This window comes from Cannabis sativa, chromosome 7 (genome assembly GCF_029168945.1).
Source record: "Cannabis sativa cultivar Pink pepper isolate KNU-18-1 chromosome 7, ASM2916894v1, whole genome shotgun sequence".
Taxonomy (NCBI): Eukaryota; Viridiplantae; Streptophyta; class Magnoliopsida; order Rosales; family Cannabaceae; genus Cannabis; species Cannabis sativa.
The window spans coordinates 5,910,097-5,930,973 of NC_083607.1; the positions used below are offsets into that span (position 1 = coordinate 5,910,097).

A 20,877-nucleotide genomic window follows, 5' to 3' on the forward strand; every position below is an offset into this window, starting at 1 on the left:
ATCGCTTGAAATTCTCTAATCGATGACAAGAGAGACAACCAGGCGGGTTTCGATTTCGACGCCATAGTGTCTATCTTTCCATGCGCTCACCGAATACCAGATGAATATCCATTTTATTCTTGCCAACGTCATTTCACTTATATAAACGGATCTTTATTTTGCGATTGCTGGAGCCTTTGTTGCAATTTTTGGGGTCGCTTCTTTGTGGCTGTGAGAACAACGACGGGTTGCTCCCTCTTTCCGACCTTCTTCTTTATGCCATATTGTTCTGCCCCTAATACTCTCGCAGGAGTAAAAGAAATATACTCTGTTGTTGCTATTCTATAATCTCTGAAAAAGGTCGAGATTTTTCGATGTCCGAGCGACTCCAAAATCTAAGCGTCCTCAAAACTTGGACGGCTTCAAGGACAGTGATAGAACTCGACGTGCACTAGGACCTGACCGGCTCCATGATCTGAGCGTATTTAGGCGGCTCTAGATTCTGAACTAGCAGTGAGATCCGCTCATTCTTCGTTGAATATATTGTATTTATTTTTGATTTCTTGAACTGGATTTTTCCCAGGTTGGAGGCTGCTGAGATTGCTTGCTGATGTAAAATTTCTTTTTTCTGAATAGTGCCTTGATAATCTTGAAAGATGATTTGTGTTGATTTTGGCTGATCTCTGAATACGCAGGAGTTGATTTCTTGGTATACTCGGCTTGTCACGTCATGATTCTCCTCCAAAATCATAAAAATATTATAAAATACGTTCCCACAGACGGCGCCAATTGTTGTCGAGCAAATTTTGACAACACCAGTTTTGTGCGAGTATTCAAGGGCTACTTGGATACCAAAAAATAGATATGCGAGTACTCCCTTAGAATAGCGAGTACTCAAAGAATATAGTGTATATATACGCAAGTATTGTGAATAGTATAAAATAGACACAGAAAAGTATAGTGGTTCAGCAAGAGCTTCGGGCTTGGCCTGCCTAATCCACTGTTGAAAAGAGTACTCTAGCTCTGTTTCTTTATTCAGATCAGCCCCCCTTTGAATGGAGGGGGAAGCCCCTACTTATAGGTAGTAGGCATTGGTTACAAATAATGGCCATAATGAGACCGTTACAAAATAATAACAATAATATGCTTATTAATCAAATTAATTACAACAGTTATAAATATATGTAACGTTTGTCATGAATGCTCCTTGAATGTTTGACTGTTGACTTCCGTTAATTAGTGTATGTATTTGCACCGTTTCCTATTAGTACTGCGAGTTCAACAAATATGCGAGGTGTGCCTTTCTTAATATAACGAGGTCTCTTTAAGTTAATATTGCGAGATCCTTTCTCTCGGTACTGCGAGTACTATAATATTGCGAGCCACCTTCAATACAGCGAGTTCTCTATAGACAAGTCCTTCTCGTGGGGAGGGTAAATTTATGCCGATAACATCTACTATGTTCGATTCTGTTCCAATACAATATAATATTTCCTCTCCAACTCTCAAACACTCTCAATTTAGCTAAAATCACTCTTTCTTAGCCAACCTCATTAACAATTAAATATTTAATTAATTACAGGTAATTACAATTAAATATTTAAAGAATTGACTTCCCTGACCTTATTAGTAGAGAATGACAAAGTTCGTCGCAATTTAAATAGTTGTTAGATTGAAAGGTTCCTGCAAGATCACTTATATTTTCCTGTATCATAATTTCTTGTCTCTTGAGTGTCACCACAATTTTTCTACACTATCGCTGTTGAAAATTAAATGTCTTCATCTGCAACGCGAAAATAAGAGGAAAAATCACTGCAAAGACGACATTAACTAAGGCAACTACTCCAAGGAAGTCATGTTTATAGCCGAAAAATCTTTCCATGAATTCTTTGAGAGTCTCCTCTGTGCCATCAAGCCTGTCCATTACGTCTCCATATTGCGATACCACCATGCCATACATAGTCCATGCTACAGGACATGTCCAATAGTACCATTTCCACCATACTGGTATCCTCTGTAATTGTCCAAGAAACCAAACAAAAAAATTAGTTTTCTTCCCAAATAAAGAAATTAAAAATTGGATTTGATGAAATAAGGAAAAGAAAGAAAAAAGCTTCATACGGAGTATGGGATGATAAAGCCAGAGAAGAGGTTCCACAGTCCATAGAAGGCGGACGAAACAGTGGTGGCGACATCAAGGTTTGGTGTTGCGGCCACAACCATCATTCCATAGAATGTGAAGTAAAACATTGCAAATGTGGTAAAGAATAGATACCATAAGAATTTGACAAGAGTCCACTCAAAGCCAATCATTGCATAAACAATGATGGTATAAACCATAGCTTGAGAAAAGATGTATGGAATCTCAATCATCACCTGTCCCATGAAGATGGAGATTGCATAAGTTTTATTCAATCTCCATCAATCAATTGTATAAACATTAACAACAAGAATACCTGTGCAAACACATAGGGAAAAGCTGAATACATCCCTGCAGCCTTTTCTCTATAATAGACTGTTCTTTCTATTGCAACAACTTTTCTCACAGATGAACCGTTATGGACTCCGATGAAAAAGACAGCAGCATACATTGATCCCATTGCGTTGAGGAGGTCTTTTTGAGTACTCCTGCAATTTTTCCATGTTCAAAAACCCAATAAAACCAAAAACAGTTTCACATGACTTGAATTATATTTAATAATATATATAGAGTTACCTTTTACCACCTAAGTCCCAAAACAATGTCCCAAACATCAATGCCACAAACAATGTGAAAAAGAATCTCACACAAGTGTAAGGTGCGTTTCGCCAATAAGACCACCGTTGTTTCCATAAACAAGCAATGCATTGTGTGAGAAATGTTGTCGCATATTGAGTTGAGAAATGGAGATCCTTTGAGCCGGGAGTAGGAACGCTAAGGTCATCTATAAGCTCTCTGTTCCTTCTGAAATGTATACATTTTTTTTGAACATATATTACTCTTTTATTGTAAGCAATAACAATATATATAAATGTAGAGTTGAGATTAAGCAATTACACTAACCTGTACAGATCTGAAGTCTTGAAAATATCAGCAAAATCAATTCCCAAAGCTATTTCTTGTGCTGAAGAAGTAACCTCCAACATCCAGGTTGCTGGATTATAACCATCCTTAATCTTATTCACACCTTCAATAGACTTTATACAAAAAATTACTAATTAGTAGTTGTTGCTATTAGTGATTTTATAATAGAGAATATAAAAAGCATGAGCTTACCTCGAAGTATTGGATTAGAGTGGAGCAATGGTGGCCTAATGGCCCAGCATATATCTCTTCACCTCCACACTTCATCAGCAAAAGCTGCAGAGAATTTTAGTAGCTTTTGTTATGACAATGGATACACAAACATAATATATAGAAAAAAATTATTATAAATTCTTAAATACCTCATCAAAAGCTTCAAAGATGTCGAGGCTTGGTTGATGGATGGTGCACACAATAGTTCTGCCTGTATTCACAGCATTCCTAACAGCTCTCATGACAATTGCAGCTGATCTTGCATCAAGCCCTGAAGTTGGCTCATCCATAAATATTATAGAAGGGTTTACTACTAACTCAACTGCTATTGTCAATCTTTTGCGTTGTTCAGTTGATAGACCATTAACACCAGGCAGTCCCACAAGTGCATGCCTTATCACATTTAGCTCTGTTAGCTCCATCACTTCCTCAATGAACATCTGTGGCAATTTGTGATATAGTCAGAATCCAAAGATGTTGAACAAATAAAATAAAGTGAATTTCAATTCAATGTCAAACGAACCTCTCTAGTCTTGGTATCAACTTCTTTTGGTAAACGAAGCCACGCTGAGTAAATCAAGGACTCGTAGATAGTAACATGTGGAGAGTGGATGTCATTTTGCTCGCAGTATCCTAAAATTCTAGAAAATGTTTCTTGCTTCTTAGGATATCCAGAAATTTTGATGTCTCCTTCAATATACCCCTTGGTCTTTCTACCAGCTAAGACATCCATCAGAGTAGTTTTTCCAGCACCACTTACTCCCATCAGCGCTGTCAAAACACCAGGCCTGAAAGCCCCACTTAATTTCTTTAGAAGAATCAACTTATCATTATCTTCAATTCCTTGCTTCTTCATTTCCTACAAATTTGCTTTGGTTCAAGTACATGAGTTGCATTATTGAAATGGATTACAAAGGCAGCAAAATAAACTCAAATTCTTCATTTAAAACTTACTTGTGGCATGTCAACGGAGTAAACAATATCTTTGAAAGTGATCCAATGTGGATCAAATGGAAGAACCATTCCTCTATTTCTATTTTGGTTCCTCTCTTCAGTACCACTTTCTGCATTTTGATTATTGCTCTCTGAATCTTCCAGTAGAAAAATCGCATGAGATTTCCCAAACTCTACAATGAAGATGCAAACAACATTAGAACACAATCAACGGAAAAAACACTCCTAATAATATCATGTCATCTCGTATCAAAGATGGTAAGGTAGAAATACTCACGGTTGAGGAAAGTAAGAGAAAGTGCATAAAGAATATTGAAAATGATATTGTAACCAACCACCGCTCCAAGCCCAATCCAATACCAATATGATTTTGTAAAGAATCCTTGAGATTCTAACACTTCAATTCCTAGATGTCTTGTTCCATTTGGTCCAGGCTGTTATAATTTTGAGTGAAACCCAAAAATCAAACCCATTATCAAAAATTACTCAAAAGTAAAAAAGACAAATATATATGAAGGCTACATGTTCAAATGTTTTTTAGTCTAATAACTTACATGATTCCATTGGTCTGAAAGGAACTCATTGACCTGTATTGCATTCTGATAGTACATTAGGGGTGAACTCCAATAACCCCAAATCCACCATTTCTTAATATCATCTGTAGTGAAACACTATAACAGTCAGAATGAGAAAGAAATATAAATATATATAAATAAAAATGAATGAATGAAATAAAAGAAAGTCCATTTACTCTTTGATAACAGAAACCCTCCTAGCCCGAAAAGCATGAGCAATACAAATGAGCCAAAAGTGTCCGCTACAATTAGATTCCTAGAAGTAGCTGCAATAGCTTGGAATAATGCAGAGCCCATTTGGTTTACGAAAATGAGCAAAAGGCCTTGCTTGAAAAAACTGCAAAAGTTTGCCCAACTATTGAAGAGGTTCAAAACTAAGATTCTACATAAAAAGTTAAATTAAATCATATTACCTTGCAACACTAGGAGTAAGTCCAATTAGGTAGTATGTAATGGAAACCCAAATCAAGACTTCTAAGCATGCAATAGGGATCTTAATAATCCACGTGAAAAGAGCATAGGCCCATGCAGGGTAAAAATTGAGGTCTCTTTGCTTGTAAAACACTGGCAATTTCTGGATTGTCATAGGAATCTCTGACATCCCATTGAACACAAACATGACCACAATAAAGAATAGAGCACCAGAGTAGATTATTCCATCTTCTATTGTGCCATGATGCATTTCAGTTCTCAAGAAAACAGTTGAGACTATGAGTGCCACGATCAAAATCTTTTTTTAAAAAAAAATAAAACAAGAAAAAAGATCATAAATTAAACTCATGCAGAAATAGGATTGAATGTTCATCAGCAATGGTTCTCAGTCGAAGAATTGAAAACTACTCTTACCTTGATGAGTCTGAAAATGTAAAAGAAGTAGTTTCTTTTCATAAGCAACCACTCTCTGCTGAAGACAGCTTTCAACATCTCTTTTCTGCTTTCAACACCATATTTTCGAGTTGCTAAAGCAGCTGGATGGTTCTTGGTCTTGTCAAATGGAGTAGAAAGCTCATCTTTTATTCTTTGTCCTACATGAAAGGATTGGAATGCTTCCACAAAGTCATTGACAGTGATGAATCTATAAGATTCTTCTTCTCTTGCCCAATACTGCTCTTGATCTTTTCTCGATGTTACCTAGTAATTATGATCATCAAATGACATTTAGTAGATGATAACAGTTTCAACAACAAAATAAAATAAAATATTACATTTACATTACCTCTTGCAGAAAGTCAGCAATAGCTTTCCTCTCAGGACATTTAAACCCAACAGTTTCGAAAAACTCAAGCACATGTTCGCGAGGACCTTGGTAAACAATCTGACCCCCAGATAAAAGAATGATATCATCAAAAAGGTTGTAAGTCTCTGGTGCCGGCTGGAGTAAAGAGATGACAGCAGTATCATTCAAGGTGTAAACAATTTGCCTCATAGAATTGATGATTTGATATGTTGTTGAGCTATCTAAACCGGTGGATATTTCATCCATGAACAACACCCCTGTTGGTCCAACAAGCATCTCACCTAATACAAAAGCATACATTTTTTTTAACTCGAACAAACAAGAAGTTATAGCCAAAATTGTTACATGTTGTAAACTGTATAGGTTGATAAATGTGCACCTGTCGTAACTCGTTTTCTTTGTCCTCCAGAGATACCTCTTATTAAGTCATCCCCTATTATGGTATTAGCACACACATCTAATCCCAAAATCTTTAAGCATTGCAAATTAATTTCAATTAGTAATTAATTGATATTTTACATGATATTAACTTGTGAAAGATGCTAACCTTGAGAACATAATTAGTCACAACACTCGTCTTTTGGCCTTCTGTTGCTGCTGCCTATATAGATTAAAATAGCAGATCATCAAACAGAAACAAGCATAGAGAACATCTCAGGCATCTTACTCCAATGTTGTTTTTATCTTCTAAAAATTTTCAAGTAAGGAATTTTGTCACAAGGGTCACCTTCATGAAGACATCAATATCAGGATCAGGCTTGATATTGGCTTCTTTCTCTCGTCTACACAACTCTGCTAGCAACTCTGTGAGAATAAATAGCCAAATGAAGATGAATTCCAAGTCTCTAATTTTTTCACACAAATCAAAACATAAGCGGGGACATTCACATACCATAACGCCTTGTAACTCCTTGGCACCTAGCAGAGAAATCTAAGGTTTCCCTCACAGTCATTTCTTTAATATGAGAATCATGCTCACTTACATACGCTGCTGTTCTTTCTGGAATAAACTCATCCAAGTCATGCCCATTATAAGTCACCTTTCCACAAAACTGAAACATTAATTCACTTATGTAAACATACATACATAAATAAGTTTAAACCTTGAAAATAAATCAATGTAAATAAAAAAAAAAAATCTCACTTTCAATCGTGGGTCAAGTTGTCCAGCCAAAGCCAGTAAAAGTGTAGTCTTTCCCGAACTTGGAGGACCCAATAACAATGTCATTCTGAAAAATAATAAGCTGGCTTATTGATTTATTTGTTTACTTTTCTTTTACATACCCAAATAAAAAGATATTAAGTCATTCACCTGCATGGTTTTATAATTCCACTAAGCCCATTTAGTATAGCAATTTTTTTCTTATTGCTTGGAATTATATGTAGATAATTTAAGAATCCCTAAAAACAAAATCAAAGAACAAAAGAGTTATTTAAAATTATTGAATGGTATAATTTACAAACAACTTTTATTTTACCTCAATGACATTCGTTGTGAAGTTAATGAATGAAGGTAGAGCTCTTTCTCCCACATAAATTTCTGTCTCAACAATGAGATGTTCAAAACGAACTTCAACAGTAGGTAGCTCAATTCCAACACTATTGAATATGGCCAAAAAGAAAAATCAGTAACTACTTCTATTTGCTTGGAATATCAAACAAAACAGAAAAAGAGGGTAATCAACCTGTGAATGCGATTCTTGAGTTTGGCCAAGAAAGTTTGATTATGTTGGTCAGGCACCTTGACCAGTTTCTCAACCAAACTCTGTTTTTGTTGAATACTAAGATGGTGTACATCAACTGTACAAGTGTCTAGTATTCCTTTTTTTAGTCGTTCGTATGTTGGAAGCCTCTCAATTGCTGCCCAATTAACAGCTTCTTTGTCATCACCTTCTACTCTATTGGCAAAAGAATCCATCTTCCTTCCTTTATCACAAAAATAAATAAATAAATAAATCTCACTGCACCCTTATTTCTCTTAATTCATAAACAAAGTTATCATATAGAATTTTTTACAACTAAATAGTAATGAATTGTTGAAAGATTATCTTTTGTTATTTTTATGTTTAATGTGTTAAATAATAATATTTTTTAATGTGTTATTATTATTTTCACACAAAAACAAAAACATCTAAGAATATAAGAATGATGAGGCGGAGAGAAATCTGACCAGGTCGCGAGGTTAAGAGAGAGACGCAATGGACTCGATACGAGAAGACATAGTATTTCTTCACTTTCCATTATTTCCTTTTTCTTATTTGTTTAATTAATTACATTTATTTTGGTCAACCTCGTATAGCTTTCTGTTGCTTCCTTTTCTATATCTTTCACTTTTGCCTTGAGCTTTTCTACCTATTACGAGTTTTCCCTGTTTACGGACACAATTTAATAGCACGAGTGGTTGTGTCCAACACTCTCTCCACATAGAGATATTCTTTAAAAGCTATTAATTAAATTATACAAAATTCGATAGCTATATGATATCTAGGAAGGTGCTTAGGCACCAATAATCCTTTTAGTACTTTTCTAATTATAATTTATAACAATTTCTAACATTAATGAATGCTCCTTTTTTTAAAAAAAAAAATCTCTAATATTTATTTTTCTAAGTAAAAATACAAATATTTAAAATGTAAAAATATATTCGGATAAAAAATATCAAACATCAACTTAAACTGGATTTTTTATTGTAAATTCCTCATCTTTTGATCCCATTCTTTTTTTCCTTTGTTTTTGTTCATAATTTTTCCAGCAAACAAATATACAATTTTATTTTACTTATTTATTTATTTGTTTTTTTTTTCTAATGCTGAACATCTCTTCTCCTCTGCAACTCTTCAACTAGTGCTTTCTTCTTGCCTTGTTGTTCTGTTCTGTTCCCACCTTCGTGGCTTTTGACAAGCAATTCTCTTCCATTCTTTAAAATTATTTAATAATAATAACATATTATATAAAACATAATACTCTCTCTCTGTGCTTCTCCCTCTAAGACTTTAGACTTTTGATGGGGTTTGAATGGGAGGGTGTGGGGGATAAAGGGATTTGCTTGCTTGTGTAAATTTTCTTCCTTTTGGTCTTTGCCAACTTTCACCTTTTGTGGGATTTATAAATTACTATGATATGATAAAGATATGTATTTGAGGAGAAGAGAAAGAGGAGATGCGTTTAACCAATAAGCTTTCATAATGATTATTACTAATAGATTGTACTTTTCAGTTGCAGTTGATAGGACAAAATCAATATCATCCTCAAAATTAAAATCGATTTCACCAAACATTTTATTATAACCTACATTAATACTATATTCTCATATCTATCAATTAATGCATGCAACTGCTTAAAAAATATGATAAACATATTTACAAAAATCGAACAACATTTTCCCTATTTTATTAACCTAACTATTTGTTAATTTCAACGGTAAACAATCATATAACATACAAGTTTTCATCCTTATATCACCGCAGTACACAAATTTCACAGATCCTACTTCTCTAAAATAGACAAGTTATTAACGTTCCATTATCACCGCAACACATAAAATCTCAAAACTTACTTCGCTATGGATGAATACATAAAATATTCAAACTCTTCTATAAATTATATTTAATATAATATAGCAATTATAAAAAAAAAAATATACCTTGAAATTCCCACTTGATTTAAATTCTTTTCAAACACTTATAAAACGCAAAAACCTATAAAAAAAATGAACACATTTCATTCTACAATAATTAACTTCAAGTAATCAAATTATATAAGTACATAAACTGTCAAATTAAAGCTCAAGAATTGTACAACTACCTTAACAGAAGTCATGAAATGGCAGTCATTTTGTACACCAATTGACATAGTGAGGCCACAATCTTCAAACTTGAACCAATCTTTCCCTTTTCCTCCTGCAGATATAATAGTCCAAAGAACTAGTGTAAACATACATTCAAAATTAATGGACAAATCTGAATTCAATGCTTTCGTACCAGCAGTTCTCTTTAAAAACATCAACCAAAAAAAAAAGAAAATAAAATAAAATAATAATCTCCATACAACTTGTAACGAAACAAGAAGTAAGCATTTAAGGAAACATACAGAAGATGCTGCTTTGCTTCCATGCTTCAGAACGCCATTAGAAGTAAATTTACTCACTTTGAAAAGGGCAGGGCCGTCTCAAGGTATCGAGAGGCCTAAGGCAGAATTTAAAATGAGGCCTTTTCTCTTTACAAAAATTTAAAATATATATTATTTAAATTTTGATACTACCAATTTTAACTCTTTTATCTCCGTATAAAAAATTATCACATAATTGCTAACTTAAAAGTAATATTTGATTATAATAATATCTCTATTGTGGGAAAGTTGGAGCAAAATTTTAATTAGAGAAGAATGAAGACTATTGTAAAATAATTGGAGTAAAATTGGTAGAATGATTGAAAAAAAAAAAGGTAAACATGATAGATTCTAAAAGAGGGAGTAAAAATTAAAGGCATTAATTTTAAAGATGTAAGTAATGTAATTTCCTCTAATAATTAATAAATATACTTTTTATTTAAATTATAATGTTGTCATTAAATTTTTAAGTTATAATATTCTCAATAATTTTATTTTTTTTGAAATATATGATTTATTTATTATTATCTTGATTATTTTTTTTATCAGTTAATACTTAAAAATACTACTGTATACTATACATATAATATTTGCTCCTCATCAAAAATATATATAACATAATATTTATCTTATTTTTTTTAGGTAATGCATTTTTATTTTTATTTTTATCAAGAAAAAATTTTTATCACCTCCTTATAGAGCAAAAAGAAAAATATTATGTTATATATATATATATATATATATCTATATATTTTGAGTAATGCACTAAAATATTTTAAAATATTACATTCTTATCTTAAATAAATAAATAAAAAAATAGCCATAATTATCTCTACAATTTTAAACTAATCACTAATTATGTAGATTATGTAAATTATATATATATTTAAAAAACAAAAAGCCCTTGAATTAAAAAAAAAAAACAAAAAAATGTCAAGATGAGGGATCGAACCCATCACCTCTAAGTTAACATTCAAGACTCTTAACCAGTTGCGCTATAACTATTTTATATAATTAATTGAACTAAAATTTATATATTATATATACATATATTTTTCTATATATATAATATAGTTTTAATTTTTTGGGGGCCTCCAGAATTGTGGGGCCTGGGCCTACGCCCCGGCCGCCCCACCCTCTGGCCGGCCCTGGAAAAAGGTCTTGGATGCAGGGGCCGAAATCGTTTTGGCAGATTCAAAAGATTCTAAGGGAACAAAAATCATATTGGTCTAAATCATCAAGACAAAATACAAGTGAGTGACCCATAAACGAAACAACCTTACCTTGAAAAGCACCACCAGGCTTCAAACGTTCATCCCTGAGTATCCTTAACAAGTTTCTCAACCTGAAATATTTTAAGAGACAGATGTAGGGGAAATCATCGGCTCCGCATGCGATCAGAGAGAGGCAAGCAGCAGAGTCTGAGTGGCCATTCTTCCCTATTATATAAAAGGACCCAACCCGACTGCCTCCATCTCCGTCAGAGCAAAACCTCATTCTTAAACTGGTAATGGTTTATTTTAGGAATTTAGGTTTCTTTTTTTGGAAAATTTACATGTGGGTACTTTATATATAAAACAAGGGGATTTTTATTTGCCCACCAAATTATAAATACACTCCATTATTAAAAAAAAAATATAAATTGATATTTTTTTAATTTTTTTTTTACATTATTTTATCTTAATTTTCATACTTATTTTGATTTTATTTTCATAATATTTTCTAACTCATGTATATATTTTTTTTATTTTTTACTAAGAAAATTTCATAAAAATTTTATTTTAATTTTTTTTATCATAATATTTAAAATATAATTAATTTTATTTGATAGGTATATTTTTTAAGTTTATGAATTGGAAGAAAAAAGTTGAAAAAATTTATTATAACTAAAAATATAAATTTTATACTAAATTAAAATTATTAAAATGTGGTGCCTTTAGAAGATTTTGGGGTATAAATAAAATTTCCCATAAAACAAATGATTCTTTATGTATTAGCCAGAAATTAATCTACCCACATTTTGTTACTTAATTACTTAAATAACAATCTTTAAACTTTAATGCATATTTTATTTTACGGATTGTTTTTGAATAGTTTGTATAAGAAAAGATGGTATGTAATCTTTTTTTTTTTTTTTTTGAAAAATTAATCTAAATCTTTTTACTTTTTGCTCTTTTGAAAAGTAATCTGAATCTTTTGTTTTTTCCAAAAAAAAAAAAAAAAAAAACCCAATCTTTTTTGTTATGATTTTGTTTAAAAGTGGAATATTTTCTTTTAAAGAGAATAATTAGGTGTTCAATTTGAATCTTTTACTTAAAAGAAAATAATGGTGTTGAAGAAAAAGAATGGGTGCAGTCAACAAAAAAAAAAAAAAAGAAGAAAAAGAATGGGTATTATATTATGATACTCGTTGGTATTATATATAATTTGGTAGTTATTGGTGTTATATTAGTGTTATATTATAATACTATTTGGTGTTCAAAATAACTTGTGATGATAAACAATTTGTTTTCTTTAGTAGAAGATATTTTGTTATTATATAATTAATAGTGTCATATGAAATTTTGTACTAATTGATATAAGAAAAAACTACTAATTAGTATTTAAATATATAATTTAACTATTAATTATTTTCTAGAGGAAAAAAAAAACTATTAATTAGTATTTAAAAATTTGAGTTAACTACTACCAAATAACTTTTTTTTTATTGGCATTTTAGGTTGAGGGAGACCTGATATTATATGAGTATTATAATGCTATAAACAAGGATTGAATGTAATATATATATATGGATCGTTTCTTAATGGAAAGTCACCACTGATGGAAACTAAAATATATTATTTTATTGCTGATGTGGTACAGTCATCAACTTGCCATAGTAAGTATTTAACAACTTTGAAAAGTCAAATTAGTGGGGTGGCATAATGGAATCTTTCATTTTATTTTATATTTAATTCGAGATTCTTTTTTTTTTTTTTTTGCCAAAAGGAATGGTGATTCCACCCAATCAGAACAAGCTCTCTTTTTAATGTATTGACTATATATTTCCAATGTAATGTTTGAATAGTTTTAAATTTTTTTTGGATTATTATACAGAATTGAATCCAACTTATTATTTCCAATATTACATGTAATTATTCATATTAACATAGATGAACAAGAAAAAATATCATACCACCACCATTGTTGAAACACCTAACCCAGGGTCGAAAGTTTGAAAAAGGAAAAATCGACCAACAAAGAAACGTTTTGAGGGCTCGATTATTGGAGAATAAAATCGCACCCGCCATAGATCAACCAACAAAGAAACATTTTGAGGGCTTGATTATTGGAGAATAAAATCGCACCCGCCATAGAAGATTATGAAGAAGACGAATAGAAGTAGAGAAGGAGAGATGGATGTTGTGGGGAGAAGAAGAGAACATGATTACAAAATGGAGAGAATGCTTAGAAAATACGAATCTCACATGGATGGTGAAACATGCAAAAATAAGAGAAAGGTCAAATATGAATCTCCAAAACGTAGGATGTCCAGATCTATTTTAGATCGTGCTCGTCTATATCGATCCCCTACTAAAAAGTTTGATTCATCTTCATTTTCTAAATCTAGGAGAGGAGCTCGTTGTAATAACATTAAAAACTCTGAATGTTCTTTGTGTAAGGTAATATACAAAAATTATTTTTTAATTTGGTATTTAGAGTAGTCCATGAATAATTTCTTTTACACTTGTGAACTTCGCTGTTTTTATTTTTTTTGTAATGATAGGGACATAATTGTCACAAATGTGTTCATAATGAAGATGACGATATACCTATTCCTCCGTGGAATTTTGTGATTCCGAATGAAGATAGTGAAGCTACAATCATTAATATACCTACAAATGTTAACATGGACTCTCTAAAAATTCCGGAACACATAAAATGTGTAAGTATTTGTATCTCTTATTAGAGTGATTTTAGTGTAGTCCTACATATATATTACATTTTTAAAGTATTCATAAGTTTTCTATTTTTTTTTGGATGATAGGTTAGTGTGCAAAAGGTCAATACTTTGATGACAATGATTGTTGGATTGCACAATGTTTTGGTCACGAAGATCCTTGAATCTAAAGAACGATTGAATGGTTATAATAATCTCATACATCAACTACGTCGTCGCCTAATAAGTTTACATTGACAATATTGAAACCTCATATATCATTACATTACATCTGATTCTAACTATTATAATAGTTATTGACTCTTCTTGCCACTTTTTTATTTTTTTTGTTTTAAGGTTGAAATCGATACAATAAACTTGCATGCGGACAATAGTGTGGAAAATACACCACATGAGAGTGTTGAGTAATATTCAAATTACTAAGTATAAACTAATATTGAAGATGTTAGATGAGTGTATGTATTATTGATTGTAATCATTGGACTATGGATTTTAACCATGTTTTATTGTTTTTTACAATTAGTTAGCATTGTATTCTTTGTTTTTGCACAATGCATGTTGATATAGGAGGTGTCAAATGCTTCCTTCCCTCCCCCAATCAGTTGGCGACTAGCCCAAGGGAAGGTTATTGCTCTTGGTCGGGCGTTCATACCAAGTAGGGTGCCATGTTGCCTTTGCTCCCATACTTCAAGAGGATTGCGGACTACTATCATATAAGTCCGACCCAATTTACTCCTAAGGGAATCAAATACTTGTCTACCCTGTTCATTCTCTATGCCTTGCAAGGATGGGGTGAGCCATCCCCGCATGATACTAACTGGTGCTTCGATCTGAAATCAAATCCTAAACAGAACAGGTCGGGGTACTTCTACTTTTCCTAGATCGAGGGGAAATGGTTGACTGGCACTACAGACACTAAGGTGACCAAAATAGGGAAATTTGTGAATGAGTATTACTTCGTCCAAGGAATGGACACTGCCCACACTAGCTTCCAACATGAGCCATCTTATTGCTGCCCTCCTTTCACTCTGGAGCTCAGGGACAGGGCACAAAAGATTCTTCAACTGCCCTCTGCTGCACGGAACATTTATCTCTTGACTTCCGAAGCCAATTTCATCAAGTATAAACTTTTCCCAGCTGGTTTCATGCCAAGGGCCGTGAAGAAGGCAAAGAAGGCAAAGCCCAACCAGGAGGATGTAACCGAACAGGAAAAATTGAGCAAAAAGAAGAAGAAGGCTCCTCCCAATAATCAAGCACCAACTGAATGTTCTATCAAAATTATGGAGGAGCCCGACAGACCTGCTCGACCATCCGCCCCAGAGGGGGCAAAGGGAAAGGTCGTTCTAACAGAGCAGGAGCAAGAAGACTCTTCAGACAATGAACCTCCATCCCCGCTTGTTCGGGAGAATGCTCCTGCCTACGTGCAGGGTATTTTAACTTATATTTATTCATCCTGTGCCGTGCCTTATATCATATTTGCCTTTAACTTTCTTATATTGTTCATATGCAGCAAGCATATCAGCCCATGTTCTTTTTTGTCTGAGGTAATCTTCCATAGCAGTACCCCATTTTCGAGTGAGTTGGATGTTGTCACGAAGTTCATCCATTCTAGCTTTTGAGTGTGCTCCAAAAAGGTTTTCAAGAGCAACCCACAAGGTTCGGGCTATAGTACAACCCATAACCTCTGTTGCTATGGATTCTGTCATAGATCCATAGAGCCAACCCATGAGTAACTGGTCGTACACAACCCAGTTCTCATATTCTGGGTTTGGCCGCACACCAAAGCCAGGGAGTCCACCACCAGATGCAACTCCTGCCGGTATGTACTCAGGTGGAACTTGTTTCAGTCCACTTATGTACCCATCCAAACGGTGTCCTCTGATAATGGTGGAAACCATTGTTTTCCAGAGAGTGTAATTATTTCGATCAAGCTTGAATGCAAAAGGTTGGGAAAGGGTATTACCGAATGGTGAGTGAGTGAAACCTCCATGTCTAGTGAGGCTGCTTGGTGCTACTCCATTGACATCAGGAGGGGAGCTGGTTTGACCAGAGACTGTACCCTCAGCACCTGTCTGTGTGGCTTGAGCATCGTGGCCTGTTTGGCTGGTCCTAGAAGACATTGCCGCGCGAGCGATTAGCTCTGATACCAAGATAAGAAACTCTGAAAATGCTCTGTATTATTGATACTCAGCTCAAAGGTAAGAGGCTGAGAAATGGTTACATTTATAGCAGAACCAATCATTGCAGCAGAGGGGAAAGCCTCTAAGATTAGGACAAGTGTACGACTCACAATGATGACCTCATAACAGAAAAGTGGCACAGACTGTAATACCCGGAATTAAGAAATGGATTAGCAAAACCCTAACTAGATAATTATGTATAATTGAGGAATTATATTATTATATAGTTCAATATATGTGATTTTACATGAATTTTAATATATTAAAGACCCCGTTGGTGAGCCAGGGGCATTTTGGTAATTATGACCCGAGAAGGGTAAAATTATGAAATTAATTTAATTACGTGCTTAATAGAACTGTATTATTATATAGTATGCCTGTGTTGTCTTTTCAGGTGTGTTCTGACAGGTTAGCGCGGTATAGTCACAACCGGGAATTTCGGGCCGAACTGGGTTCGGGCCCGAAATGTAAATTGGATTGATTATTTGGCATTTTATTTAATGAATGATAATCTGAAATTTATTTGAAATTAATTGAGTATTGAATGACTATTTTACCCTTGTGAGGGTGTATGTGGGTATTTAAGCCCTAAGGGCATTTTGGTCATTTGACCCCTAATTACTATGTTTGGAAAATGTGATTTTTGAGGAAATGAAATGTTAATTTCTGGTGGCTTTCCCCTCTCAACCGAACCCTCTCATCCTCTCTAACCCTCTTCTCCTTCAAACTTGATTTTTGAGAAGAAAGCTTGATTTTTAGCTTGGTTTGGAAGCTTGATTTGTGTTGGAAGCTTGGAGCTTGTTTGAGCAAGAGATTGAGGTAGTTTCTAGCTGAAATTATATGAGTTGTTTGTTGAATTCATGGCTGAAATATGGTGATAAAAGCATGCTTGAGATTGTTTGTTCTTGGTGTTGCATGCTTAGTGAATTGGATGTTTAAGCTTGTTAATCTCTTGATTTATGTAGGATTGAGCTTAGAGTATGATTCTAGGTTGTTTTTCATGCTTGAATCTAATATTTACTTATTGTTTTACTGCTGGAAAATATTTAGTTGTTGTTGATGAAGCTCTTATTCAAGAGCTTGATGTTGCCATGAACATGCTTGAACTCTATGATTTTTTTTATGCAATCTAAATTGAGGGATTAATTGCTGGATTTTAATGCTTGATAATGTGTTTTAAATCCTCAGTATTTGCTAACTGTTGTAAGTGGATTAATTGTGATTTTGATTGTGAAAAGCAAGCTTGAGTTCATGGAACTCAAGCTTGGTGCTTTAATGGCACTTTTTGATTTTTAGTGCAATTGTTGGGTTTAAGTTGTGGAATATGTTTATTATGACATATATTGATGTTCTGGAAAGTTTGGGAATGTTTGGGGATGATTTGAGTGAGTTTTGGGGGTTTAAAGATTGAGAAATTTCGTGTTCTTCGCGGACAACCGGAATTCCGGTTGGTTCATCCGGAATTCCGGTTGGAGTTCATCGGGAAATACTGAATTTTGTTTCGACCATAACTTTTGACTCGAGACTCCGTTTGGGACGTTCTTTATACCGTTGGAAAGCTCTTTTCGAGCTCTATGTGATTATCTGTATTTGAAATGCCATGAATTTATTTTATAAATATGAAATCAGGGGTTAACCCTATTTGTGAAAATCCCGGATTGTGTGACTAGGATTACCGGCACACAGTCGGGAGCACCGGGGATTCGGAATCTCTGCCTTTGCGGGACCACAGGTAAGACAGTAGTTGCACGTAGAGATATGCACGGTGGTGCTTATATTGAATATTATATTGGTGATAATTAGAAACCGGGATTAGGGTTATTACCCTAAAGTAAGCGGTTTAATGTCCTAGGGTTATTACCCTAGTAATTATTAATGTGTAAATGCTATGCCATGCTAAATATATTGTAATAAAGAATTATGTGCACAAGGCATAATTAAGTCAGACTCGGTAAATTAGTACCTTGAGTTTGATAGTAATGCGGTCTAGGGTTATTACCCTAGAAATTATGTGAAGGTAAGAAAGTCATGATGTACAATAATATTGCTAATCAAGTGAAAGCATGAATTAGGGTTATTAATCTCTATAAGTGTTATTTTGAGCATGCAATGATATGTTATATGAGAGACTATTGGGTATGTAATTTAGGGTTATTACCCTAAGCTTCTATATGTTTTGTTATCTATTGAATACATACATATATTTCAAGAGTTATGTGCATTAGACATAACTTGGTTAGACCTAGTATATTACTAGGATAAACCACTGAAAGAACGTAATGTATGGATTACGTAAATATATATGAATAGGGTTATGTGAGCAAGGCATAACCAGGTTAGACTCGGTAATTATAATCGAGATAAACCTTACTAAGGCCTTATTGTAAATAGACGTGTGAGCGTAACACGTAGGTCTATGCTACATAGACATATATAGACGTGTGGGAGCAACACGTAGGTCTATGCTACATAGACATATATAGGCGTGTGAGCGTAACACGCAGGTCTATAGCAAATAGACAAATAGTGCAGTGGCACCAATAATTATATGATAAATGTATATGTTGAGACTAAGGGTTATGCGCTCAAGGCATAACCAGGTTGGACTCGGTAACAAGAACCGAGATGAACTGATCTAAGGCCTTATTGTAAATAGACGTGTGAGAGCAACACGTGGGTCTACGCCACGTAGACATAAATAGACGTGTGAGCGCAACACGTAGGTCTACGCCACGTAGACATAAATAGGCATGTGAGCGTAACATGCAGGTCTGTGTCACACAGACAAATTTGAATAGCATTGTTGTCTATATTGTATGATGAGCATATTATTGATATGTTTTATACTGTCTTGCTGGGCTTGGCTCACGGGTGCTCTACTGTGCAGGAAAAGGGTAGGACTTATGCTGATCAGCCATGAGTGCAGGAGCTGGACGAAGAATGTACATGTCCGGGCCATATCAGACCAAGCGGGTTAAGGGTCTATCAGTGATGAACTTTTGAATTCTATTTTGCCGTTTAGGTCGGCTAGAAATAAATGACTTGTAATAGCGTTTGTAAATATTTTTGGGATCCCTACTATTTTAAAAGTTTAAATATATTACAAGTTTATTTTCATTCTGTTTAATATAAAAGTTTAAAATCTGCGCTATTTTGATTAGTAATCCCGTTTAGGGGATTAGGGTTTCATAAGTATTTTGGGTAGCTGCCTATTTATTCAGGGCGTTACACAGACTCTAAGGCAAAACAGAAAAAGGAATAAAATGACAATTCTAGTGACTCAGTAGAGCAATTAAGCAAAACCAGTAATTAGACAATAACAGGTTTCTAATTATGTCTTAACAAGGGAAAGGTCGTTCTAACAGAGCAGGAGCAAGAAGACTCTTCAGACGATGAACCTCCATCCCCGCTTGTTCGGGAGAATGCTCCTGCCTACGTGCAGGGTATTTTAACTTATATTTATTCATCCTGTGGCGTGCCTTATATCATATTTGCCTTTAACTTTCTTATATTGCTCACATGCAGCCATGTCTCAGAAGGTGTTTCAGACCCTGAAGAAAAGGTCAGATGATAGCTCGGGTCAGAGCCTGTAACGCCCTGATTTCCCGAGACGTCACACTTGATAGTCCGTTTAAAACTATTTATAATAAAGACAATAAATTAATTTATTAAAAATAACCAAAGCATGAGATATCTCATCATTATTTTAAAACAAAAATACTTGATTCATCTATAAATTTTTAAACATTAATTTTTACAAAAGTAATCGAGTCATAATGTGTTTAATAATAATGAATTGTTGAAAGACTATCTTTTGTGATTTTCATGTTTAATGTGTTAAATAATAATAGTTTTTAATGTGTTATTATTATTTTCATACAAAAACAAAAACATCTAAGAAAATAAGAATGCGGTGAGAAATCTGACCTACGCAGGAGACTCGATACCAGAAGACAATAGTATTTCTTCACTTTCCATTATTTTCTTTTTCTTATTTGTTTAATTAATTACTATCTATTTTGGTCAACCTCGTATAGCTTTGTTCCATTTCGTTTCTATATCTTTTATTTTTACTTACCTTTTGCTTGTTTTCCCTGTTTACGGACAATTTATTTAATAACAGAGAAAACACTGAATATATTTACAGCAGAGAATGGAATAAATTAATAAAAAAAATATAATAAAATAAATGGAGAATAATTGAAATTAATATTTGTAATAAATTACTTGTTAATTTTCTTGGCAAGATAAAATAATAATAATTTATATTGTAAATATATTTTAAAAAATAAAATTGTCATTATATAATAGATATTAAAAAAATAAGATAAAGCATTCTTTAAGAAATTGGTGGGGAAGTATTTATTTATTTTTTTTATCCCTTTTTTAATCAAGTTATCAATTTTTTTTTTTATTTTAATAAAGTAAGTAAACAAATGTAAGGGAATGACTAGCTTACCATTAATCTTCATTACTTATTAGTAAACGAGTATGGCTATTGGGTACTAGTGGTGTCCGACACCTTCTAGATATAGTGTCTTACTATTGGTTATCAATATATATTCTAAAGTACCTATTAATTAAATTATATGAGATCCGATACTTAATTGTACCCATAGTGATATGAC

General features: G+C 33.4%; 1 protein-coding gene across 3 annotated transcripts; it reads right to left on the bottom strand.

Annotated features, from left to right (window-relative positions):
* Positions 1-1,498: 1,498 nt before the first annotated feature.
* Positions 1,499-10,180, bottom strand: LOC115697417 (pleiotropic drug resistance protein 1). 3 transcript variants are annotated; one of them, XM_030624409.2, is made up of 26 exons: positions 10,112-10,180; positions 9,827-9,921; positions 9,666-9,720; positions 7,708-7,948; positions 7,501-7,621; positions 7,335-7,423; positions 7,167-7,251; positions 6,915-7,074; positions 6,750-6,826; positions 6,570-6,623; positions 6,402-6,492; positions 6,002-6,303; positions 5,632-5,916; positions 5,199-5,515; positions 4,962-5,122; positions 4,765-4,868; positions 4,488-4,644; positions 4,211-4,383; positions 3,780-4,115; positions 3,406-3,696; positions 3,236-3,319; positions 3,023-3,156; positions 2,696-2,923; positions 2,436-2,607; positions 2,101-2,355; positions 1,499-1,993 (listed from the first exon to the last, which is right to left on the bottom strand). In XM_030624409.2, the coding sequence occupies exons 4-26, from the start codon at positions 7,938-7,940 to the stop codon at positions 1,733-1,735; spliced, it is 4,170 nt and encodes a 1,389-aa protein (XP_030480269.1). In that variant the 5' UTR covers positions 7,941-7,948; positions 9,666-9,720; positions 9,827-9,921; positions 10,112-10,180; the 3' UTR covers positions 1,499-1,732. The 3 variants fall into 3 exon arrangements, with proteins under 3 accessions (XP_030480269.1, XP_030480270.1, XP_060957568.1); XM_030624410.2 differs by lacking the exons at positions 7,335-7,423; positions 9,666-9,720; XM_061101585.1 differs by lacking the exons at positions 9,666-9,720; positions 9,827-9,921; positions 10,112-10,180 and adding an exon at positions 8,193-8,521.
* Between the last annotated feature and the right edge of the window lie 10,697 nt (positions 10,181-20,877).